Source organism: Salvia splendens, chromosome 9, assembly GCF_004379255.2.
Source record: "Salvia splendens isolate huo1 chromosome 9, SspV2, whole genome shotgun sequence".
NCBI lineage: Eukaryota > Viridiplantae > Streptophyta > Magnoliopsida > Lamiales > Lamiaceae > Salvia > Salvia splendens.
Window position 1 is genome coordinate 1,162,016 of NC_056040.1, and position 26,397 is coordinate 1,188,412.

The following is a 26,397-nucleotide window of genomic DNA, read 5'->3' on the forward strand; positions in this document are numbered from 1 at the left end:
AGAGTCCACAAATCAACACGAGAAATAGTCACTAGATTGATTAACGAATATCCTTGGTTTAATAAAAAAACAAAAAAAATATCGAGCTACTGTGACACTTTGAGCTCATTGATCGAGATAAATAATAGTAGTACACATATTGGTGGTTCAATTTTCGTGTTTATTCCTAACTAGAGGTCGTGTCTACTCTAATTTCTTGTTCAATTTTTTTTTATTAGTTTGTCTGTGATATTGTATATTGGTCCATCTCTATATTGCTAAAACTATAATATATCTCATAATTATCCATTTCATCTATGACTAATTTAATCTTAGATGAATCACATTTTATTTTGTTTATTTATATCTTTCTATTATTTCATCAACCAGTCGAATGTCACCGTATTTAGACTAATTAAATTGATTTTTGCCCGTTAAAGACAATCTAGGACAATTTACCTTATTGCTACTATTAGTTTATTTTATGTGTAAGAGTGAACCCACGAGCTCAGCTATAGCTTGATCAAGAGAGAACCATAACTACAGCTTGATCAAGAGAGAACCGCTGCTGGATCAAGATAGAGCCGTTGGAGCTCATAACCTCTTTCGGTTATAGTTAGTTGTGAAGTCTTAGTGTAGCTCAATAGTTTGTTGAGAGCAGTTATGTTGTATTCGCTGCATTACATATATACTACTTCTTCTTGAAGTTAGTAGAGATTAAAAATGTATCAGTTCCATCAAATTTGAATAAGAGTTTTCGTAGTTTTCTCAAAAACTACCAGTGTTACTCCATACTACTTCACAAATCACGTTCTTTACTTCGTTGCAATCATAGCTCGTTCTTGCTTTTCTTTCTTGATTCTATAGCATTATTGATGGAGTACGTACTAAACAAGCCCAACAGCAGTAAAGCCCATCAGCCTAAAGTCCAAGAAAGAGTATCAGTTCGGCATGACTAAAGAGTATCAGTCCGGCATGACTAAAGAGTTCAGTTCGGCACAACCAAAGAGTTCGGCCCCAGCCTACAGCTCGGTAAAAGCCAACCAATCAAACTCTGCTCTCAGGTCGGCATCAAGCTCTACTCTCAGATCGGCAAAAGCTGCTCGGCAATAATTCAGCAGTTCGGTCTCAGTATTCGACCGAACTAGGAGATAGTGGACTCATGCAGGATTTCCACCTCCACTACACCCACGATCTATTTAGTGGTGTCAAGCAGTCATTAACTCATGCAGGATAGTGGACCCATGCAAGATCGCCACGATCTCCACGACATCCACTGCCTAGTAAATGGTGCTGCATGCCACGATCTTGGTTCAATGTATAAATAGAACTTAGATCAGATAGAAAAGGGTTAAGTTCTGTTAAGCTCTCTAGAGATAAAAGATCAAATAGCAAGTCTGTATTGTAAGCTGTAGAAAACAGATCAAGCAATACAACTCTGCCCTCTTTTCTTCCCGTGGACGTAGATTTACCTCAGTAAATCGAACCACGTAAATTCATTGTGTCGTGATCTGCATTTTTCCTGCATTCATCATCATCAAAAATTCGCGGATTCATCAATTATGCAATAAAGAGGGAGAGTGCATTAGTTGATATTTTGATTTGATGTATAAATATGTTATTTGATATGTAAAGCTGTACAAATCTGAAAGCTAGTTTAAATATATATCTCTATAAGAAAGCCAGCCCTTTTTTGCAACTATGTTTTTCAAAGGTTGGGCCATTTTGCAGCTATATTGAAATGTACACATTTTAGACTATAATTAACCCTACTCCTTAGTACTATATGCTAATTTCTTGTTTTTTTTATGAGTCGCAAATTTGAAATATTCCAAGTCCCTTCTTGATAAATTATGCTAGTAGTACTTCTCTGCTATTATAGTCGAGTTATATTCATTTTTCAATTATTTTATTGTGATTAACACATTTCTCTTTAACACGAAAAGTAATATATTACTAATTTTTTTATTTTCTCTTTCTTCATTTAATTCACTAAATAATCATTTGTTAATTTATACACTCATAAGAAACACATCAAACTAATGAGAAAGTATCATCTGAGCTAATTTTATTTCCTATTTGGATGGTGGGATTGGAGAAACTAAATATCTATCTTCTTTTGAAATTGTTTTATAAAATACGTGTCTTCCAGGAGAAAGAATCCTCAACCCCGACATGTTCCTGTTCCTCCTCGGTACCGGAACCACAGGAGAACTCCATCTCCTCCGTACCGAAGAAATATCGGGTTCGCCATGTACGGAGCATTAAAGACTCCGTTCTCGGACGATATCACCCGAACTCCTTTGCCGCGGAACTACCGGACACCGTCAATGACTTATGACGGGCTAGTGGATCCTCATGACTTCTTGGGACGCTATCAGTATAATATGGCGAACCAGGGTCTCAATGAGGTCCATATGTGCAAGCTGTTCCCCGAGCTTCTTATCGGGAACGCGAGAAGGTGGTTCGATAGCCTCCCCCAAGGCAGCATTAGATCTTACCGAGATCTAATGGATGCTTTCCACAGGAGGTTCTTTCAGAAAGCGGAAGCCCGGATCACTTCGGCTCAGCTGCTTTCTATACGTCAAGGTCGCGACGAAAAGATCAGCGACTTCATGACGAGATTCCACAAGGAATGCCTACAAGTAGATGATCTCAACGATCTACTTGTCATTTCGGCATTCCAAAATGGAATCCTGCCCGGAGCTCTCTACAGAAAGCTCGTGGAGTGCGGTCCGCAAACAGCTCAAGAAATGTGGGACATTGCGGACCAGTTTTCCCGTGCGGATGAGGCAGACCGTCGAAAACGGTCTTTAGACAGCTCATCCCGAGAAGAGAAAAAGAAGCCCGATCAAAGCGGCCAGGTGCTTCCTCGCCGAACTCCTTTTGAAAGAATTCAAAGGGCACCGGTACAAGGCAGATTGGGGCCACGTCTCAATCCTGAGAAGCCGCCCGCTCAGTTCGTACCATTAAACAAGTCAAGAGCGGAAATTTTCGAACTACATTCCGATATGTTCGAAAAACCAAAGCGGATGACGAAATCAGCCGCGCGGCGACCTCAGGATCAATATTGCTCCTTCCATCAAGCCCACGGTCACGATACCGAGGAGTGCCGAAATTTGGCTGCAGGTATTGATGTTCTTGTGAAAACAGGAACGTTAAAAAAATACCAAAGCAAGCAGCCGAAAAAGAACAAAAGGCAGAGAGGTGCGAACTGCAATCCTCAGGATCCGAAAAGGCATGAGGATCCCGAAGACGACGACGAGCCGCAATATGATGGAGTAATCCAGACTATTGATGCTCTCCCTGCCGGGAAGACTAAGTCGTCTCTAAAAGCAGAACGCAGAGGTTCCAATCAAGAGGAGCCAACACATAAAAGGCTGAAGAAAGACGAAGTGATTACATTTTCAGATGCCGATCCCGTCCCAGCCATCTCTCCTCACCAAGACGCTATTGTCATTCAAGCCGGAGTGGCAAACAAACTGATCCACAGAGTATTTGTGGATACAGGAGCGTCAGTCAGCATTCTTTTTAAAGAATGTTTCGATAAAATGGAAGTGGATCCAGCTCGGCTCAGTCCGGCTCCACTTCCTCTGAAAAGTTTCGCCCAGGAGGACACCCGCCCTGAAGGTATTATCAGCCTTCCGATCACGGTGGGAAAAGCGCCTACAAGCTCCAATACGATGATCGAGTTCTTTGTGGTGAAAGCTCGGTCCCCGTACAACATCATCCTGGGGAGAGACTGGCTCAACACAGTTCGGGCCGTTTGCTCTACTTATCACCTCACCATCAAGATCCCCACTAAAGGTGGGATAGCGGTCATCCGAGGTGATCAAAAGAGAGCAAAAGAATGTCTGCAGATTGCGCTTAAAAGTGCCGAACAATCAGTTCGGCACCATCAAGCATAGCAATCACAGCAACCGGAGTCAGAGGCAAGCGAGATGACCGAAGTCACTTCAGAGCCGAACTCAATGACCGTTCAGTTATACGAAGATGATCCATCCAGAACGGTCAAGATCGGCTTCGCAGGAACGCCTCTACTCCGGGAAAAGACCATTCAGCTCCTCAAGGAGTACAAAGATGTCTTTGCATGGTCTCCGTTGGACATGACCGGAGTGCCCCCCGAGGTAATCACTCATCGGTTAAATATTGCCGAACAGAAAAATTCTGCCAATGCCGAACTAGCACAGCCCTTGGAATCCGAAGTAGAGCCGCCGGACTGCTGGAGCGGATTCGTAGATGGAGCTTCAAACAAGATGGGAAGTGGAGCTGGTATTTTACTTGTCGCTCCCGACGGACACGAGGTAACCTACTCACTTCGGTTCCTATTCCCCACTACTAATAATGAAGCCGAGTACGAAGCCCTCCTGGCCGGACTCCAGTTAGCGCAAAGTCTGCTCGTCAAATCTCTCAAAGTCCATTGTGATTCACAAGTCATAGTAAATCACATGTTGGGTACAAGTGAAGCTCGTGACGAGAGAATGAAGAAGTATTTGGACAAAGCGCAAAGCATCAGCCGAAGTTTCTCCTATTTTCGGATAATCCGCATTCCTAGAGCGGAAAATAGCCGAGCAGATACCTTAAGTAAGTTGGCCTCAGATCCGAGCTCAAAGGCGGAAGAATTAATGCATCGAAGCATTGATGAAGCCGAGGTACATTCAGTATCCAGCTCGCCGAACTGGATGACGCCGATCTTGCAGTATCTGGATCAAGGACAATTGCCCGAGGATAAGAGAGAAGCTCGGAAAATCACATGCCGAGCACTTCGGTACGAACTTCATGGAGGAGTCTTATACAGAAAGTCCTACCTTCAGCCGTTATTACGATGTATAGGGCCAGAAGAGACGGACTACATCCTCAAAGAAGTTCATGAAGGATCGTGCGGTAGCCACATCGGAGCCAGAGCTTTAGCTAAAAAAGTTCTGAGATGGGGATATTATTGGCCAACCATGGTACAAGAGGCAGTGCAGCTCGTCAAGAAGTGTACGAAGTGCCAAATTCATGCAAATGTCCCAAGGATGCCGCAGACCGATCTATACACTATGCAAAGCCCTTGGCCTTTCATGCAATGGGGCATAGACATAGTGGGACCACTTCCTCAAGCTCCTCGGCAAATGAAATTCCTTATCGTTGCCGTGGACTACTTCACGAAGTGGGTGGAGGCTGAACCATTAGTTGCGATAACGCGCTCAAAGGCATTGGATTTCGTCTGGAAGAACATAGTGTGCCGATTTGGCATACCCCACATCCTCATCTCGGATAACGGGACTCAGTTCACCGACAAGACGTTCAAGAATTGGTGCCAAGAGCTGAATATTCAACAGCGGTTCACTTCGGTCTCTCATCCACAAGCAAACGGACAAACGGAGGTAACAAATCGTATCCTGGTGAAAGGGTTAAAAGCTCGGTTAGAACAAGCCAAAGGACTGGGTAGAAAATCTCCCTCAAGTCCTATGGTCCTACCGAACTACACCCACAACCTCCAACGGTGAAACTCCGTACAGTCTTGTGTACGGCACTGAAGCCGTGATTCCGGTGGAGATCGGCATACCCAGTCCCCGAACTCTAAACTTCTCAGCAGAAATGAATGACGACGGACTAAGAGCCGAGCTAGATCTTGCCGAAGAAAGAAGAGAATTGGCATGCATAAAAGCAGCCAAGTACAAGGAGCAAGTAGCCCGGTATTACAACCAAAGGGTGAAGAAGCTGCAATTTCAAGTGGGAGATCTCGTCTTGAGAAACAACGAAGTAAGCCGAGCAGAAAAGCTGGGCAAGCTCGAACCCACATGGGAAGGTCCGTATCGGGTGTCAGAAGTCCTCGGCAAAGGGTCTTACAAATTGGCTCACATGTCAGGAGAACAGGTACCCCGAACATGGCACATTTCCAACCTCAAGAAGTTCCATTTGTAAGAGACAGTCCGGTCAGTCAGTCTTGAGTCCTGTTCGGTCAATGTGCTTTCTTTGGTTTGCTTGGTCTTTGTGCTTTCTTTGGTTTGCTTGGTCTTTGTTTGTCTCTGTGCGTTTTGTCTGTGTGTTTTGTCTGTCTCTGTGCGTGTCGTCTCTTACAAATGTTACTGAGGTATCTTGTTCTTCGAAGGCTGATCCCCTTCTTAGAACATATACAAGCCAACGATTGTGAGTCAAAGCTTCTAAAGAGGATACAAGACCACAATTCAGCTTAAACAAGCAGTTCGTCTAAAACGAGCTGCAATAAGCCAACGATTGTGAGTCAAAGCTTCTAAAGAGGATACAAGACCACAATTCCGCTTAAGAAACAAGCACTTCGTCTGAAACGAACTGCAATAAGCCAACGATTGTGAAGTCCAAGCTTCTAAAGAGGATACAAGACCACAATTCGGCTTAAAAATCAAGCACTTCGTCTGAAACGAACTGCAACAAAAGTCCGATTCACGCGATAAAACTTGCCTGAATTAGGACAAGGGAAAGTCCGATCCACGCGATAAAACTCGCCGAATTAGGACAAGGGAAAGTCCGATCCCCAAATTAGGACAACGGAAAGTCCGATCCGAGCGATAAAACTCGCCAAATTAGGACACAAACCAAGTCCGGTCAAAGAAGAGTTCACTTCATCAGACCGAGGACAAACATCAACTTACCCCGTACCTTTATCCAGAATGCCGAAGTGATTCACTTCGCTTTTCGGGGGGGGTAGTGATGGAGTACGTACTAAACAAGCCCAACAGCAGTAAAGCCCATCAGCCTAAAGCCCAAGAAAGAGTATCAGTTCGGCATGACTAAAGAGTATCAGTCCGGCATGACTAAAGAGTTCAGTTCGGCACAACCAAAGAGTTCGGCCCCAGCCTACAGCTCGGTAAAAGCCAACCAATCAAACTCTGCTCTCAGGTCGGCATCAAGCTCTACTCTCAGATCGGCAAAAGCTGCTCGGCAATAATTCAGCAGTTCGGTCTCAGTATTCGACCGAACTAGGAGATAGTGGACTCATGCAGGATTTCCACCTCCACTACACCCACGATCTATTTAGTGGTGTCAAGCAGTCATTAACTCATGCAGGATAGTGGACCCATGCAAGATCGCCACGATCTCCACGACATCCACTGCCTAGTAAATGGTGCTGCATGCCACGATCTTGGTTCAATGTATAAATAGAACTTAGATCAGATAGAAAAGGGTTAAGTTCTGTTAAGCTCTCTAGAGATAAAAGATCAAATAGCAAGTCTGTATTGTAAGCTGTAGAAAACAGATCAAGCAATACAACTCTGCCCTCTTTTCTTCCCGTGGACGTAGATTTACCTCAGTAAATCGAACCACGTAAATTCATTGTGTCGTGATCTGCATTTTTCCTGCATTCATCATCATCAAAAATTCGCGGATTCATCAATTATGCAATAAAGAGGGAGAGTGCATTAGTTGATATTTTGATTTGATGTATAAATATGTTATTTGATATGTAAAGCTGTACAAATCTGAAAGCTAGTTTAAATATATATCTCTATAAGAAAGCCAGCCCTTTTTTGCAACTATGTTTTTCAAAGGTTGGGCCATTTTGCAGCTATATTGAAATGTACACATTTTAGACTATAATTAACCCTACTCCTTAGTACTATATGCTAATTTCTTGTTTTTTTTATGAGTCGCAAATTTGAAATATTCCAAGTCCCTTCTTGATAAATTATGCTAGTAGTACTTCTCTGCTATTATAGTCGAGTTATATTCATTTTTCAATTATTTTATTGTGATTAACACATTTCTCTTTAACACGAAAAGTAATATATTACTAATTTTTTTATTTTCTCTTTCTTCATTTAATTCACTAAATAATCATTTGTTAATTTATACACTCATAAGAAACACATCAAACTAATGAGAAAGTATCATCTGAGCTAATTTTATTTCCTATTTGGATGGTGGGATTGGAGAAACTAAATATCTATCTTCTTTTGAAATTGTTTTATAAAATGCGTGTCTTATTTTTTAAAATAAAATACAATTTAAATAAATTATTGAAATATAATTTTAATGATTATTTATAGTAAAAGTGGAATCTTAGTAATAATAGTAAATATATCGAAATAAAAAAAATATGGACACTCACACCTATTTCCGAACAAAGAAAGTATAGAAATAATTATGAGAGCATTTAGCTTTTGTGGTGGGTAAGGTAGATTCATAGTACTTAAATTTTAAACTAGATCACAATTTATTTTCCAATCGTTCACTAAAAGCACTTTCCACAATATTACATCCACTTATTATTAAAGAAAACATGACGCTGCCAGCTGTTTGTCACATGATCTTTACAAGTTTTACATTGAATTTTATATTATATGATCAACTTATAATAATTTGTTTTTGTATATTATCTTTCTTTAGAAAAATAGTAGGAGTATAATGATAAGATTGAAAATTTAAACACGATTCGCTATTAAAGCATATGAAGTGGGACACCCTACTATACATAGTAAGGCTAATAAATTGCAATTTATTACATAAAAACTAATTTCATAAATATACTATATTATTGATTAGGTAAAATTAACCACTTAATAATAAAATGGAGTAATAAATTTAACTAAAAATTGAACAGATCTATAAATTTGTTAAATAATGAGTAACATATGGGGGAAAAGTAGAAGAATGTGGTATGGAGATTTAATGAAACCAAAATCGAAACTTGGATACTTTGGATTTTATTCATTTCAAAATGGAATTTTTATCTTATATGACAATAGTTTTTTAATTTTATTATATTTTTATTTAATATTAATGTTTATTTTTTATTCTATTTTTATTCAATTTTAAATTTTTATTTTTGTTGGTGAGTGAAACTTCTTTGTCCTTTGTCCTTTTTTTTGTCTTTCTTTTTAAACCAAGTACTACTCCTAGTATTTATACACATCCTTGAGTAAGATTTAGGTCAAGGTAAAATTGATTCTCCTGTTGGAAAAAAAGTGTTTTGTGTGTTTTGTTATTGTAATTTTGTTTGGTGAAAATTTTATTTTATGTGTTGTGATTGTTGTTTGGAATATTATTAATTGGGTTTGAGTTATTGTAAAATCACATATAAGATTGATAAATAATGTCAGGATGTGTGTTGTTCTTTTATATCAGATTTCCTGTATTCATTAATCGGTTTTATTATGTAGTGATTTTGGATCATATAATATTTGTTTTTGTTTACCTAATTTCGTTGTTTTTGCCGTTGTTTCTATTCCAATCTAGTTTCTTATGTTAATTTTGTCAATTTCGGCTTTGAGAATTTCTTTATTTTACTATGTATTTTTTGTTTCTCGAACAAATTAATCTAATTAATGTGGTAGGACATAGGTCACACATCCACATTCATCTAAATTCCTCTTGCGTAATAATGATAAACATTCCTATCTTTCCAACAACACATTCATTTGTCTAATTTGACATCATTACATTTGCTTAAGCCAATAACAAAGGCCTTCAGAATAAAATACATCAACTAATTTTGAGTATATTTGTAGAATTGTAGTGAGACCATGGGATGGAAAGATCAAAAAGTTATATATAAACATAAATAATACTAGTAGTAATAATTTTATACAATCATTACCTTTTGTATCTCTTTTCCCTACTAAAAAGTAATTATCTTATACGAGACCATTGTTTGAATTTGTGTTACAATTTTGGCTTTTAAATAATCAATCACAAGTTTAACTACATGATCAATTATTACTTAGGCAATGTTTATATCAAACGCTACCGTAGATATTACGTGATAGTTGAGCACTTGAGTGGCTTATAATATATTCAGTTTTTCCAAAAACATTACGATTTTAATATGAATAGCATAAACATAAAGTAAGCATTTACGTAAAATAAATAAAATACAGTACAGTAATTGTATTTTGAATTTGAGTGAAAAAATAAAGATGGGATGGGATGATTGGCGAAAAGAAGGAAAGATGAGGGACTGAAATGCAAAAGGACATGTAACCGTTGGTTTGGCTGCGATGTATGGACCCGCCCACAGCGAAAAGAAGGACAGATGAGCATCCACGATTGCTTTCGCCCAGTTATAGCTCAGTCATAGCTCAGCCACAAACTCCTCCTACCACATTATCAGCACTAAAAATCCTCCTGTCATATCATCAGGACAAGCAAATAGTCCAACAATAGCCTAGTCACATCACTCCTAATTATATAAAACAAATAAGTGACAATCACATAAAATACGAAATTAAATTTACGACACAGATATGGGAAAATTCAATAATATTATTTAAATTAAAAAAATACATTAAAAAAATACATTAATTTAAAAAAAAATTACATTATTTATAAAAAAACCCGACCTCCGCCTCACTCCTCGTCTCCGTCGCCACCTCCGTCGCCGCCGGTACCCCCCCGTGCCCCCCGGTCTTCAAATGGTCACGCATGCTCACGAGCAATGCGTGAAGAAAGCTCTTCTCCTCGGGGTCCTCTGCCACCTTCCAATCGGCTAAGATCTTGACCATCTGAGTACGGGTACATGTTGTAGTACCCGGGCATCGGACCCCATCCACCTCCCACGGGTAGAGATGCCCACGGTTCGAAAACCGGCGGTTCCGGTTCGGAACCGCCGGTTCCGGTTTTGGCGGAAGCGGAACCGGAACCGGACCGTGAGGCTATTTCACGGTTCCGGTTCCGGTTCGAAAACCGGGCGGTTCCGGTTCCGGTTCGGAACCGCCGGTTTTCCGGCGGTTTTGGCGGTTCCGGTTTTTGAACCGGCGGTTTCGCCGGTTCAATTATTATTTTTTTTTTTTTTTTAATTTGAAATTTGGCTTTATACAACAAATCGGAACAAGACAATGCATAATTCAAGCACAAATAAGACGAATAAGGAGAAAATGAAATAAATTTTATTGATTTTGAGTTGTAACGGACAACGATACATTACAATTTACAATACATAAGTATACAATACAACAACATACAACAATGTAATATAATTTACAAGTGTCGTCGGGCGTCGGCTCGTCGCCTCGTCGGACTCGGAAGGTAAATTTAAAAAAAAATGAAATGGAATATGGAATAATATATTTTTTTTTGTTTTAGTAATTGAGAAAGAAAGACAACTTATAGAACTACGGGAACAAGTATAACTGTATAAGTGTATAACAATGCGTAATAAGAGTAGCAATTGCGTAATTAAATGGAAGCACAATAGCACAAATGAGAAATTGGAGACAAAGAGAGAGAATTGAGAGATTGAAGAGAGAAACTCTTATTAACACAAGAGTGGGGTGAATGTAAATGAGGATAGAGGGGGGTATTTATAGAAAAAAATGAGGGGGAAAATGGAAGAATTCGAATTTGAAATTTTAAAAAAAAAAATTTGAATTTTCACAAAACCGGTGGTTTTGGCGGAAAACCGCCGGAACCGGCGGAACCGCCGGTTTCCGAAATAAAACCGCCGGTTCGGTCAACGAACCGTCTGCAAAAGCTGCTCCATTGTCGCCTCGTGCTCCGCGCCGCCTCGAAAGCCACTAAACCGGCGGTTAACCGCCGGTTTTTCCGGTTAACCGCCGGAAAACCGGCGGTTTCGACCGGTTTTGAAGATCACCACCGGCCCCCATCCCCCTGCCTCGATTTAAGCGCCGGAACCGGCGGTTCCACGGTTAACCGCCGGTTCCGAACCGTCCCGAACCGCCGGTTCGGTGACGGTTCCGGTTCGAAATATCTTGAACCTGAACCGGACCGCGAACCGAATTGCGACGGTTCCGGTTCGGGAATATTGCGCCGGTTCCGGTTCCGGTTCCGGAACCGCCGGTTCCGGTTCGGCGGTTAACCGCCGGAACCGGAACCGGTGGGCATGTCTACCCACGGGTACCCGGGGAGTTTGAGACCCGCTCGTCATTGGAGTACCTTCGTTGTTGTTCTCCATTTCACGTTGTTGATTTTGTTTAGAAATTTAGATAGATAGAGTACTCGTTAAAACAAGCGGTGCGAATGAAAATGACGTGCAAAGCGCGTATATATAGTGTTTCGAAAATTTTAAAAAAAAATCCGCTCGCTAATCGCTCGGCGGTCCGGAGCCTGCAATGGCTGCGAGCAGATCGGCGAGCTCATCGCCCAGCGCTCGCGAATCGGCGTGCGCTCGCCGATTTTTCGCCGAAATGGCGCTCGCCGGTTACAATGGTTCGGCGAGCGAACCGGTGAGCGCCGGAGATCAGCTAGCCGGTCCGCTCGCCGCCATTGTGGATGTTCTTATAAAAGGAGGCTATTTTTTTAAGATAATTATACCGTAAGCAAATTATTCAGGACCAATGTTTAATCGAGTATCATGGATGATTTTTTCTATCAAATATATTGATATATACTATTTTATTTAATAATTTTGCAAATAAATTTTTAAAATTTCTTTATATTTGCCCCTTCTTAAATCCTCAGATTTCCTATACATATAATTTTGCCCGCTTCCATTTACATTCTTGGATCCGTCCCTGCATGTATTTGTGATACTTATTGTCAAGAGGAGCTTCCTTCCCTCCAATGAATACTTTTTGATTTTATGTGGGCGTATTGGATCCTTCCACTTCATTGTTGTCGTTGTGGAACATCTGTAATAAGTCTTTATGTATTTTCACGACAATTTTTAAATTAAATTTAATTACTCCTATTCTATTATTGCAAAAGAAGCATAATATAAGTTTGAAAGGATAACAGAGTGTAGTAAAATGGCAGAATATTTCTGAAATCATTAAATTATCCCAAACACAGGCAACATTACTGAAACTTTCATAACATTATATGAGGTTGCCAAATTGCAATAATTAAAGGACATAAATAGTTTTTTCTTTAAAGAAAAGAATAAATATTTACTTTTGAGCTAATAAGATATACTTGATCTTCGACAAGTAGGCTCCATTTATGTTTGTTTAATCAATTATTACCCCCAAAAAATTCTTGTACACAGCTATTGGTTCCAATAATTATATCCCAAAATAGGCTATGCTTATCCAATCATGGTCACTGTTACTAACCATAAATATTTGGAAAATGTTTTCATCTTCTTACTAATAATCACATTTTTGGTACTTTATCTTTATATATACCAAAAATGAGATTTATAGGTAAAAAAAACGATATAAAATAAAGATCATGTATCATTTATGTGTGAAAGTGAAAGTGAAAGATCAAGTACCATTTATGTAGTTCACTCTAATCAAAATAATGAATTATTGAATCTACATTTTAGTCATACTATAAAAACTTGTCTCAACTTTGAAATTTTTATATTATTTTATAATATTTTATACTTGAATTAATTCTAATTTCTTAAGTCCATAATCAATAATCTTGATTTTCTCTTCTTTGATATCTACAAAATTGTATCATTTTCTATTTTAAATAAGTTTATCTATCTAATGAAGTGAGTTCATATAACTTCCACTCACAAAACTCCAGTTACTTTTTTCTCTATCTTACTCATATTTAATCAAATTTACATTAAAATTTATGCTTGATATTATATAGAGATAGCATTATTTTTACAACTTACCAATTTTATCCAAATCGTTTCTATTTATATCAAATTTTATTATTTAAATTCCATTCCAAATCATGAAATAATGTTGTATAAAGATGACTTATTTAATTAAAAGAGACTGTATATGTGAATATTATTGATTTTTATTTTACGTAAGAAATAAATAATAATTGATTAAACTAATTGTTTAAATAAATAATTAATTAATTAATAGGTTGGAAAAACTTAAATAGACGATTACTAAAAATTTAAATTGAACTGATAAATTTATCTACTACTGTTATTTTAGATAGAATTAATAAAATCACTAAAAATCAAAATAAGTTTGATCTTTTTCCCTAAAACTAATAATGGTACTCAAAAAATTGAAATATAGTTAGTGAATGGCAAATACTGGAGTACAATTTTATAATAAAAATAATAATAATTACATATTGATAAATAAGAAAAATAAAACACTACTGTAGCAAATTTCAGTGTGTAATAGTAATACACTCTCTTTCTCCACTCTTATAAACTCCCCTTCAGCTGAAAACCAGACTTCACCAACTGAAGAAGAGAGAGAGAGAGAGAAGCAAAGCAGAGATGACGAAGGAACTGAGCGAAGAGGCGGCGGCGCACCACCACCACGGCAAGGACTACGAGGACCCTCCCCCCGCGCCGCTCCTCGACTTCGGCGAGCTCAAGCTCTGGTCCTTCTACCGCGCCTTAATCGCCGAGTTCATCGCCACCCTCCTCTTCCTCTACGTCACCGTCGCCACCGTCATCGGCCACAAGAAGCTCAGCACCGCCGACCACTGCGACGGCGTCGGCATCCTCGGCATCGCCTGGGCCTTCGGCGGCATGATCTTCATCCTCGTCTACTGCACCGCCGGCATCTCAGGTTTCGTTAATTAATTTCATTTCCCCCAAAACCCTAACAAAATCCCCAAATTTCGAAACCCTAACTGTGACCAAAATTCAGGTGGACACATCAACCCTGCGGTGACGTTCGGGCTTTTCCTGGCCCGGAAGGTGTCTCTTATTCGGGCCGTGGCGTACATAGTGGCTCAGAGCTTGGGCGCCATCTGCGGCGTGGGTTTGGTGAAGGCTTTCATGAGAAGCTTCTACAACAGGCTCGGCGGCGGAGCTAACTCCGTTAACACAGGGTACAATAACGGAACGGCGCTCGGAGCTGAAATCATCGGCACTTTTGTGCTCGTCTACACCGTCTTCTCCGCCACCGATCCGAAGAGGAGCGCGCGTGACTCTCACGTGCCGGTAACCTCTTCTTCTTTTTCTTCAATTCAATTGTAAAAATTGAAGTTGATTAGGTGTTGATTTTGTTTCAATTTTAGGTTTTGGCGCCGCTGCCGATCGGATTTGCGGTTTTCATGGTGCATTTGGCGACGATTCCGATCACCGGAACCGGGATTAATCCGGCTAGGAGCTTTGGGGCGGCGGTGATATACAACAACGGGAAAGTGTGGGATGATCATGTAAGGGTTTTGAGTGTAGATTAAAGTTTTGATTTTGATTTTGATTTTGATTTTTTGATTGATTGTGGATTGCAGTGGATATTCTGGGTGGGGCCGATGGTGGGAGCGGCGGCGGCAGCGGCGTACCACCAGTATATATTGAGGGCCGCGGCGATCAAGGCGTTGGGATCGTTCAGGAGCAGCGCGACCAACTGAGGAGAATAATTGGATTTGGATTAATGATTATTGTGTGTTTAATTTATTTGTTTATCTATTTGTTTGGATTTGTGTGTGTATTTGACTGTGAATTCTCAACCTGTGTATTAATCATTGATCTAAGTATTTTGTAAATTATGTAATGCTTCATTCTCTCTTTCTTCCGTTGATTTAAATTTCAAGTACAAGTATAAAATATGAAAAATGTTGGTGGTTGAAATATTAAGCGAAATAATTATTTTTTAAATTAATTTAACAATAAAATATGGGTAAGATACGTTAATGTAATGTGGTGCTTATTTTTCATTTTGTAAATTGAAATGAGACTTTTAATAATTGATAAATCGAAACGCCAAAAAGTACTACTCTTATTGGGGTGACACGACCTCCAAATCTCTATCTTTTCCCATAAAAAATGGTCATTAACTAAATTAATGAGGATTTGAGGTCACTAAGAATAATTTATATTAACAATTATTTATACATGAGGAACTTGGGTAGGTTTGGGATGGACCAATCTCATCGTGAGTCATGAGTGCATGAAAATTGTATATTAAGTTCGGCTTTTGGAGTTGTCGTCAGTCTTATGATGTGGCAGCAGGCAGCTCATCTAAATTCTTTGGAGTTGGGATTCACTTTCGCATGTCATTAATTGACAACCACGTATGCTGCACTGTCCAAATATTCAGATGACGGCGGCCTTATTTGTTTTAGTATGCAATTACACAAGTTCTATTTTCTGAATCTATACGTTAGAAAAGATGGCATCGCATGCCTTATGTATCTAAATTTGCAAGTTTAATAGGATGAATCAGAAAAGTTGATATTGCATGCTTTTGTAGTATCTAAATTTGCATGTTTAATAGCATGAATCAGAAAAGTTGATATTGCATGCTTTTGTAGCTAACAGTTGCATCCAACTTAGCAATAATTTAATGACATAAATTGACTACAATGAAGGAATGAGGTGGAAAGCCTATCTAATCCTAGCTTTTATTGGTGATGGACCAACCAATAGAAGAATGCCACGTGTAAATTTTTAACTAGGAAGAAATGAAATATGCTTTATCCAAAGGCATCATATGGTATAGAAGTATCAACTATAAACTAGAAGGGTCTCTGCAATTCTGGAGACTGGAGAGGAGTCACTGAATATTGACCACTTTATATGGGAGAGACAAAAAATAAAATTTCAAAAATGTACAACATATACTAAAGGAAAATGAAATGTCTTTGCTTGTCATTTAGTTGGCATCACAATCAACTTTATATAAAACATTAGTAATTTAGATAAAAAGATGTATCATTTAGGAAATTTTACCAAATTATCAAGCCGTTTGAGAGACACTAACCTCATGTATTTGTTCTTTTGAAAGCTAATAAGAAGAGATGATTAATCAATAGGATAAACTCTACACGTATTGTGTTATTCAAAAGTATCATAAACTTTGGAATATTCGAAAAAGTTATGCCCTTTAAAAAATATGAGAATAAATACCATTTTCATAAAATAAAGTAAATTATAGGACTATATATACTACTATTATTTAGCGAGATCTTATAGACATAATCTTATCTAGTAGTACTACTACTGTGTAGATTTTAAATAAATTAAGTTATTTATATAAAGGAGTGAGATCTTATCTAGTACAACTCACTACAAGTCTAGTATAAAGATTTTAAATAAATAAAATTATTTGTATATACAAGTGAGATCTTATAGACACATTCTTATCTAGTACTAGTAGTACTTTGTAGATGATCACACATTTTATTCATGTGACTAACATGATATACTAAAATATTTATATTTTTATTAAGCAATTTAATAAGATGACATGTTACTATTTTGAAAATAATAGTAAAGCAATTTAAACATTTTTATATTTCTTTATTTATTACTTTAAATTATTTTCTTTATTCATTTAATACAATCAATCACTTGTTCTTTGTGTTTAAACACATTAACCAATAGTTTCTAAAATTATGTGTTATTTTACATACAATGTATTTATAGTATGGTCATAGAACTGCAAGACCGTCGTGGCTCAACAATGCGAACTAATAATGATCATCTACATCACCAAAGTTCAACAAGTGAGCGTAAGACACAGGTAATCACGCGCAGGTCACACAACTAAGATCGATCCACTTGTTTTCTATTTTCATAGAAATTTATCATACAGAAGTATGAACTTGTAGAACACGTCATGTTCAAGTAAGACTGTATCTCACCAACGGGTTGTAGCGCAGTTGGCAGCGCAGAGCTATGGTGAACTTGAGGTCACGGGTTCAAACCCCACTACCCGTTGGGAGACTTTCGACCTTCCACAAGCCCGGTCGAGCAGGATTAATCTGATTCTGCCGAAGCCGGATTCGGAACACCTGTGGTAAAAAAAAAGTAAGACCGTATGTCACGTGGGAAGTAGTGAGTACTTTGTTTAGGTATATTAGGGGGAAAATCTTTTTTTCTTTAATTTATTTGAGAAAATTCCACTATATTCATTAAAAAATTCTGCCCGTTTTTACAATTACTCTCATTTCCCAAAAATTAAACCTTTTCTAAAACCCTAATTCGCTTCCCTCTCACTCCAGATTCAATTTCACTGCTAAAATGGCTGCGAGATTCAAAGAGCTAATAAAAAAATACGGCAAGGTAGGAATCGTGGTGCATTGCTCGGTCTCCGCCGCCTCAGTTTCCGGCCTCTACCCGCGATGAACAACAACGTCGATGTCGAGTCCGTGCTGGAGGGGATCGGATTGCCTAATCAGCTCCCGGAAACTGCGGCGAGAGAGAAGAATCGGACGACGGCGTCGAGCGGCGGCGCTCTGGCTATGGCGATCCTGCTTAATAAGGCGCTCTTTCCGGTCAGGGTGCCGATCACGTTGGCCGTAACGCCGGCGGTGGCGCGGTTTTTGGCGAGGCGGAATCTGATCAGTAAAAGCGGATGAATGAATCGTGTTGCGAAAAAATAGCGATGCAGCCTCGATATTTGATTTGTTGAATCTGAGAAGAATGGTTTTTTGTTGATTTGATTCTGAAGATTGGATGGTTTTGATGATTAATTTCAAGTTTCTTAGCCTCTGCTTGTTGCTGGATTTGGATTACAAACTCCGATTCAAATGAAGAATTTTATTTTGGCACGAAGAATAAAAAATTAATGTTTAAATTATTTTGGCACAAAGAAATTAAGAAAGTGATGTAAATTAAAAAATTGATTTTTAGAGGATAACGTGAATTAAAAGACTTGATCGAGTTTACCTTGATATAGAAAACAGAATTAGAATTTACCTTGATATAGAAAAAAGAAATAGAATAGATTATTAGGACATCCACAACGCTGGCACTAAACCGTCCTTTAATCGTCCCTTAAATTACTATTCGCGGGCCCCATTGTACTTTTTTACTTCATCCCTTAACTAAGGGACGGAACCTGCAACCCTCCGTCCCTTAAATTACTATTCATTCAATCATTTTTTATTTTTATTTCCAGCCAAATTCAATTAAAAAAAACACTTCATTAAAAATAAAATAAAATTACAACATAAAATAAAAATACAACTTAAAATTCAAAAAAATAAAAAAAGACATAATTAAAATCCTAAAAAAATAAAAATGACATAATTTAAAATACAATTTTATAGAAAATAAAAAAACTACTCCGCCGGCGAATCATCCCCCGAAGGCGGTGGAGGTGCACTGAAGCCGTGAGGAGGCGGAATGCCAAGTTGTGCTGCCGTAAACGTAATTCCGTTAAGTCAGGCTTGGTATTGGGCGGGCGTCATGCGGAAGTGTCCGCCATTGTGGCGGTCATGTACATGGCCATAAGGGAGTTGGGGGTCCCCCCGAGCCCGAGCACGCCTGGCTTGATGCGGGAAGTGTCCGCCATTGTGGCGGTCATGTACATGCTCCCCTAGTCGCCGAAAGCGTTGAGATCCCACCCGCCGGAGCCGCCACCGCCGGAGTTTCCGTCTCCGGACATTTTGTGATGAGATGTTAGATGAAAATTGGAGATGATTTGAGAGATGATTTGGGAAGAATAGATATGTAGTTGTGTGTGAAATGAGGATGAATTAAGAGTATTTATAGAGTAAAAAAATAAAAAACGGCTATAAACGGTAATATTATCGTTTTTAATTTTTATTTATTATTATTTTTATTTAATTTGATTTTTTTTAAAAAAAATGAATTATTGCATCAGCGTGACGGTGCCCACTCGTGGGCCGGCGAGTGGGCGTCACGCATGGTGCTGGGGCGTGCCACGTCGCCTTGGCGCGTGGCGAGACGTCTCGCCATTCGTCATGCCGTGACAGAACACGGAACGGGCTGGGGACGAGACGGGGCGCCGCAACGCGTCACGCCGCCGTCCCATCCCTTCGTGGCGGAATACGGGCCACCCGCGTAACGCGTTGCGAGTGGCCTTAGCTAGCTTGCTTAAATATCTAAATTGTAGAACGTTATGATTGAACTTGAATAATGGAACACTATGATTGAACCTGAATATAATGGAGTTTTCCGGTGGTGGGTCGGTCGTCTTTCCGACCTCACTTGAATCCACCATTGATGACGACAACAATAATAATGATACACTTGTAGGTCAAAAGAATTGAATTTCAGTAAAATTGGAATTTCAGCACAAAACAATAGTAAAAATAAAAGAATGTCTAAATTTCATTACTGGTCCAATTGTATTTTGTTTCATAGTATAATGAGTTGAGCAAGCAGAAGCAGAAACAAACAATCTGAATTTTACAACAAAAAACCTCAAGTTCTTGTAAAAAAAATTGACTGCCCTCACCCTTTTCCACCTCCTGCAGCTTACCTAACAACAGAAACAAAGTACAGTCGACGAAGACGAAGAAATCGCAAAGAGCAATGAAATTGAATCCTCAAAACTATGGCAAACAGATGGATCAACTTTTCAGTCGATTCACAAATTTTTGCAACTGGATGAGTGAATCCTTGCGGATTTCTCAAACCATCGAACATGGTACCAATGTCTCGAGTTAAGGCGTGCTATGCTTGACGTAGCACTTCAATAGTTTCGCACAGAATACCTTAAGACTACTGCTATGACTGTGCCAGATGCTCGAATTCTTGACACTCAGCTCCAACATCATTCAGAGCAGATACGAGTTTCGGTAACACTTTAGCAAGCATTAGCTTGAAACCAACTGAATTCGAGTTGGTTATACTATCACCGGCAGAGGCATCTTTTGCAAGCGAGCCAATGAGGTTCCCTTTCATGTAAGCATCACATGCCTTGAGAATGTAAGAGCCACGCTTCCTGAAATGCTCCAGAACAAGCTCTTCGAAATCCTGCAAACAATTGGTGTCATTACATTGCAACAAAATTCCCAGCATTCTAATGAAAGCACCTACAAGCATTGTAAAACGAAGAAAGCAGGAAGGCAATAATGCACTGTAATTGGAAGTACGGACGTGGGGAGATAAGGACAGTGTATACTATATCGAAAAAGATCTCCAAACAAGAAATAAAAAGTGGGAAGACTATGAGGAAGTGTTGAATTAATCACCTTTGGGGGCCTCCGCATCAGATACATCATCATCTTACAATTCAATAAAAATGTATTCTCATTGTAGGACAGAGAATTTTTCTCCCCTTCGGCTGTTCCAACTTGTTTGTCATATCCAGCTTCATTGAAATATGGCTTTGCATTTAATACTAGGCCTTGGAGTGAAACCAGTACTTGAAGAATGCTCGATGTTGAAGGATCCCAGACCTCATTTCCTCTACCTGTCCACGTATTCAATAGACTGAGGCAAACCTTTCCTTCCTCGTATAAATTTGGATTTATTCTCCATCCTCCAGAGTGGTAGTATGCAGACTGCAGAAGAATACAATCAGATTATCATTAACGTGCATAAAAAATTCATGCTTCAGGCAAAAAAAATGTACCACCATAAAGAAAAAACATATATAAGTAGAAGTTTTCGTACAGGAGGAACATCTGGATATTCTGGAGGAAGGTGAAAATCGAAGAAGAAAAGCCCGTCTTGGTAAGGAGTCCCATAAGCTCCAACTATCACAGCCCTCAATAAATCCATTCTATCTTCATAGACGCGTACATATATACCCTCTGATTACCAGTAACTGAGGTTATAAAGACAGCTTCCAATATGATCACAAAGATTAACATCTTAGAGAATCAGGAGCATACCCGGCAGATTATTTTGAAGAATGTCCCAATCTTGTTGAACTTTCTTGAGCCACTTCCTGGCGGAATTATTCTGCAAGATGTTATAAAAGGATTTATCACTCGAATTTCAGAGAAATAACTGACAAGATTTTTAAAGGTTGTCCTGGGTAACCTCGAAACTAATACACAAATTATTTACATTCTGATATTGCGTGACCAGCATGACTAGGAAGTACGAACCTGATTCTGTGAACCAAGAAAGTTATGGTCTAAAGGATCTCTAACTATATCGAAACCTTTGAATGTTGAAATAAACTCTTCACGTTCAGAAGCATTCGATTCTGGAGGTTTTAAGTTACATAACGTCTCAGCGATTTCTAACAGATCAGAGGCCTCTGCAGCCTCATGATCCTCCTCCTCGCATTTAGTTAGCTTAGCAAGGCGTTCATCAATATCATGCTGTTTATGAGAGCTTGATCCACCGTCATGATCTTTAGCTTCAGGTTGAAGAACATCTTCATTTTGTATATCTATCTCTGACGGGTCAGAATTTTTCTGTCCCCTGGAAAATATTCCAGAGGCTAGTCTAGTCATAAAACCAATTGCAGCTAGGGGAAGTGAAAGAGCTCCATTCTTTCCAGAATTTTCTGCATTAATGGTTTCATCTTCAATTTCAGGCTTGCTGTCTACTGCATTTTCCATCCCATGGTCCTAAAAATTTCAAACATACATATTTAAATAAATAGAGAAAATCTTCCATAGGAACAACATTGATGATAATAACTTGTAATAGATTGCATATTGAAGCCAAACACAGTGTTTGCTATGCAGAGATTTAGATATTATAAAGCAGCAAAAGAAACAGTTACATAGGTCATCGAATCAAATATCCATTAATTTTCAGAGTTTCAGGCCACTGAAATCAAATTTAATGTTTGCTCTGGGGCTATTCCGAAACACTCACTTCACCATATTGTATTTTCTTATACCCCAGTTACATAGGAGAAAGACTCAAAGACTCCATTTGTTAGCACTGAGGTAACTAATACAACTCCTTTGGATCCCGTAGAAGAGAAAAGTAGGCATTAAGAATTTGTAGAAAACTTATATGCTTGAGAATTTATATTATCAAATACTCTCGATTCATGTACTAAGTATCTATACTAAACCTCTTAAACTTTCTTAGTGTATAGTTTCACTGGCAATTGCTTTGTGCCGTACCAGGGTCCGACAGCCTTAAATTAAAGCCTCAAAGAAGGGATTGAACAACAATTTATGATGCTGGCAAATATAGTCAACTACTGGATGAATCAAATATAGCTAATAACCTTTACCTCGGGATTATTGACACTGTCTGTGTCATCTTCAACTGTTTCCCAGCTAGCTGCATCATCGCCATCACTTCCAGCAGCAATGGACTCATCATCATCCCGGCCAACAACATATATCGCCTGAGGACCAACCTGATATGCCAATAAAGTTTTACATTAAGGTAGAGTTCACAAAAAAGAACAAGAACACTGTTAGCATGAAGTATTTTTTGTAAAAAAAGAAGTAGAACTGTAGAACAAAGATATTCATGTATCCTCTGGAAAAGAAATACCGTTGATATCATTCCATCAGCCCATGTGACTTCTATATCACCATCTCTCAAACCTGTGATGTTCCCGACCCAAGAGAGGTCAGCAAATTCAGTAGATTCATCATGATTAAGTGTGGTTTCAGTACTTCCACATCCATAATGCTCCCCATTTTCTTGTTTCAGCTCGTCCGGATGAGTTAGTGCCATGTTTTCAACAGAATGCACAAGAGAATCCATTTGGTCTGGTAGAGAAATAGGTGACAGCCTAACAACTACATCTCCATAACAATAATCGTAATCAGGGTGCCCCTCTAGCTCATAAACACTCACCATTTCCTCTTTATCAAATTCTCTAGGGTCCTCCACCCTTGCAACAGGCTTCAACCACCTAACACAGGCGGTCCGGTCTTTTGCATCGACACTTTTTATAACCCCAACTCGTCTGGTCTCAACAGCATCATCACTGTCAGCAGCTTTTTCCACAACATACTGTTCTGCAACAAATTCATGATCACCAGGACTATCAATAGGAATTAAAGATGTTGAATCCAGGTCACATTTTATCTTGCCATCCTGCCAGACAACATCAACTTTTGTACTGGTGTTGCAAATTAAGAGAGCCCTTTCAAAATTTTCTAATTTCTTTCGGGATTTCTTGTCCTTTCTAACCACCACTTTACGCAACTTCTTGCGATGAAGGAGAACTTCCTTTGAAGCTGGCACTGAACTATTGCTTGAATCTTCGGCGAAGGTCTTATTTTCTTTTGATGTTTCACCATTTTGGCCAGTTGAAGCGACTAAATCATTTCCAATAGATTTATTATTCTCAGATGATTGCTCCGTAGTGGCCATTTCTGCATCAGAATCATCACCTGTTTCAGTAAATTCATGCTCACTCTTAGTAGAATCATGGGAATCAGCTTTGTCTGATCCCTTGTTCAAGGTTGTAACTGTTGACTCCTTGGAGGACGGGAGTAGGCACCAATCTCCCAACTGCCAATTTGTATGTGCAAAACAAGATAGTAGTTTTAAGTTCTTAGGACTCTGCTCTTCAGCAGGAGTAGTAGCCGAATCAGGCCCATAACCAGCAGATGCAATCCAGTAAATGAACACTGACCCTACAGTAACATTGATTACTGTACCTTGTACTTTGTTAGCTTTCCATGACCCAGATAACCACCGAGAATTCTTGAAAAGTGATGAAGAGCTTGACTGCACACGTTGACCTGGATAATACGGGAAATGTCCATCTTCTAGTATATTCTTTCCAACTGGTTTAAGATGGAGTGGGTCAGCTTTCATCACTCTGCAGACAGAACCATCATCAAACTGAACAGTAACATTATCAAAAACATCTTCAATTCTACCTAGCCAAGGCCCAAGAACTACATGATCCCCAATAGTGAAATCTCTTATGCGCATCAGATCTCTGGATGCTTTATCCTTTATAACAGATCCATCATGTGTTAATAAATCGACATTGATATTCACATCCACCACTATACCTATTTGGCCAGTTGGATCAGAAGCAGCAGCCACATAGTCTCCATGTAAAAATCCTCTATCAATAACTTCCACGTCGGTAGTAGTTTCTGTTGTTTCAGCCCCATCCATCCAAAGCACCCTAACTTGGTCTGCAGTGAGTGGGTTGTTCTTAGAGTCATTACTTTCATTACTATCAACAGCATTCTCCCCAGAATTTTCGTCATTTTCTAAATCACCTTCATCATTAGAACCTGCCTCATCATCCTTTTCATTATCAACTCCTCCCTCATCTTCATCTTCATCTTCATCTTCATCATCAGTTATGCTGCTATCTGAATCTGAATCTGAATCCCCAGCAACTTCAGTCACTATCCCAATTTGAGTTTTTGTTTTGCATCTGACAACATCTTGTCTGTAGACGTATGAGACATTCTGCAAGTTCTTCAGGATCTCATCAGGTTTATTATCATAGCTCATGTTTTGGTCACCACTACGTCCACAAGATGAAGAATTACTTTCTTCTGAGGTTGCTTTATGGTCAGTATTTGCATCCAGAATGCCAAATTTCTGCTCAGATTCCATCTAGCAAATACAAAACATGGAGAAAGTCAAAAGATGTTTTTTTGTTGATAGGACATTTAAAAGCTTTTGCTTCTCATAATCTGTGACTTTCTCTAAATCCATTCATATATTATGATCCACTACGATATGTTATAGTCCTAACCATGTAATTTGAAATAATTCTTCTTATAACTCCAAGTATCATCATCTCAAATGTTTAAAAAATGATATGTATTACCATTTAGTTGAGTTGGATTAGGGTAATTATAAACCAGTTCAATACATTTTCCCCAAAGTGAGTGGGTTGAAAATGCCTCTCCCTATCTGAATTGTGATAAAGGTACCTAATGCCATGGCAACCTTATTGAAGAAAAACGCATATCACTCAACAAGAAAGATATTCATAAGCCTAGCAGAATCAACTTCATCTGAAAGACATTGAAAGAACACAGCTACAATACACTGTATACAAAAAATCATTTAGTTATGAATCGATTAAGCTCAAATCATCTTTTTTTTTTTCTTTTTCTTTAACTTCAAACTAACTCCACCCAATTAATTTAGTAATGAAATCAAATTAAACAGTCCTTAACTGGATGTGACTCTAATCACCACTACAAAGAAAAAATGCAAAAATCATCAGCTGTTTACAATGAAATTATGTACTAAGTACAACATAAATCCCTAGACCAGCTCCAAATTCATATACCAAAAAACTCTTTCTTTGCAGCTGAAGCTGAAACAGAAGAAACAAATACTCTTTCTTTTTCGAAAACAAGATCAGCCGACTCTATTCCGTACCAAAATACATTCACCAAAAATAAAACTATAAACATCCAGAAAAAATAGAAATTCAGAAATGGATTATATAATTGTGAGAAGCGTCGATAAAATGGTTGTCGATCGATTGCACATCAAATTGAGGAATAGAGACAATAATGCTATCGATTACCTTAAAAATCGAGCTCACACAAAATTTTAATCGATTGAAAAAAGGAAGAAGAAAATCGAGCAGCTCTGTACGTCGATCTTATTAATTTAAGAAGAAATGTGTATATATATATACGTCACGCGCCGCTTAATGATAATATATCGGTGAAGTCAAGGGCATTATTGGTAATGCGTGCCTTAGAAGCATATTTAGAGTTTTGATCACGAAATTTCGATTTTTCTGATTTTTAGTACGACAAACAATTCTAGTGAAATCGAAGTTGAGTAGCAAGCCTTGAATGCTAGTAATGTAGACAAAATGTTCGGTGAATTAAGGCTCAATATCTGGCGCGTATAATTGGCGCTTTCAGGCGAAGTATCTAAATTTACGTATTTGATTTTAACATGTCGACAAGTTATTCTCATTCATCTAGCACAACCTCGATTTGGTGGTGACTCTTTGTCATAAGGGAAATCTGGAAAATCTAAATTGTTTTTTAAGTTTTGAAAGACATACGACAATCAAATTTTGTTGGTGATAATTA

General features: G+C 38.6%; 2 protein-coding genes across 2 annotated transcripts; one reads left to right on the forward strand and one right to left on the reverse strand.

The window, feature by feature from the left end:
- Positions 1-13,985: 13,985 nt before the first annotated feature.
- Positions 13,986-15,275, forward strand: LOC121748900 (aquaporin PIP2-7-like). Its single transcript, XM_042143461.1, has 4 exons — positions 13,986-14,342; positions 14,424-14,719; positions 14,797-14,937; positions 15,013-15,275. The coding sequence occupies exons 1-4, from the start codon at positions 14,045-14,047 to the stop codon at positions 15,130-15,132; spliced, it is 855 nt and encodes a 284-aa protein (XP_041999395.1). The 5' UTR covers positions 13,986-14,044; the 3' UTR covers positions 15,133-15,275.
- A 4,511-nt stretch (positions 15,276-19,786) lies between these two features.
- LOC121748259 (probable ubiquitin-conjugating enzyme E2 23) lies at positions 19,787-25,965 on the reverse strand. Its single transcript, XM_042142500.1, has 8 exons — positions 25,875-25,965; positions 22,898-24,943; positions 22,629-22,757; positions 21,535-22,005; positions 21,316-21,385; positions 21,095-21,234; positions 20,671-20,982; positions 19,787-20,452 (listed from the first exon to the last, which is right to left on the reverse strand). The coding sequence occupies exons 2-8, from the start codon at positions 24,941-24,943 to the stop codon at positions 20,204-20,206; spliced, it is 3,417 nt and encodes a 1,138-aa protein (XP_041998434.1). The 5' UTR covers positions 25,875-25,965; the 3' UTR covers positions 19,787-20,203.
- Positions 25,966-26,397: the final 432 nt, after the last annotated feature.

What these genes read in the sequence shown, in the direction of transcription:
- LOC121748900 (XM_042143461.1), top strand. Translation starts at nt 14,045, where the DNA reads ATGACGAAGGAACTGAGCGAAGAGGCGGCGGCGCACCACCACCACGGC. An exon ending in CTGCACCGCCGGCATCTCAG is followed by an intron (nt 14,343 to 14,423) that starts GTTTCGTTAATT and finishes ACCAAAATTCAG; the next exon opens with GTGGACACATCAACCCTGCG. An exon ending in GGAAAGTGTGGGATGATCAT is followed by an intron (nt 14,938 to 15,012) that starts GTAAGGGTTTTG and finishes TGTGGATTGCAG; the next exon opens with TGGATATTCTGGGTGGGGCC.
- LOC121748259 (XM_042142500.1), bottom strand. Translation starts at nt 24,943, where the DNA reads ATGGAATCTGAGCAGAAATTTGGCATTCTGGATGCAAATACTGACCAT. An exon ending in ACAGTGTCAATAATCCCGAG is followed by an intron (nt 22,006 to 22,628) that starts GTAAAGGTTATT and finishes TGAAATTTTTAG; the next exon opens with GACCATGGGATGGAAAATGC. An exon ending in TCTTCAAAATAATCTGCCGG is followed by an intron (nt 21,235 to 21,315) that starts GTATGCTCCTGA and finishes ACTGGTAATCAG; the next exon opens with AGGGTATATATGTACGCGTC.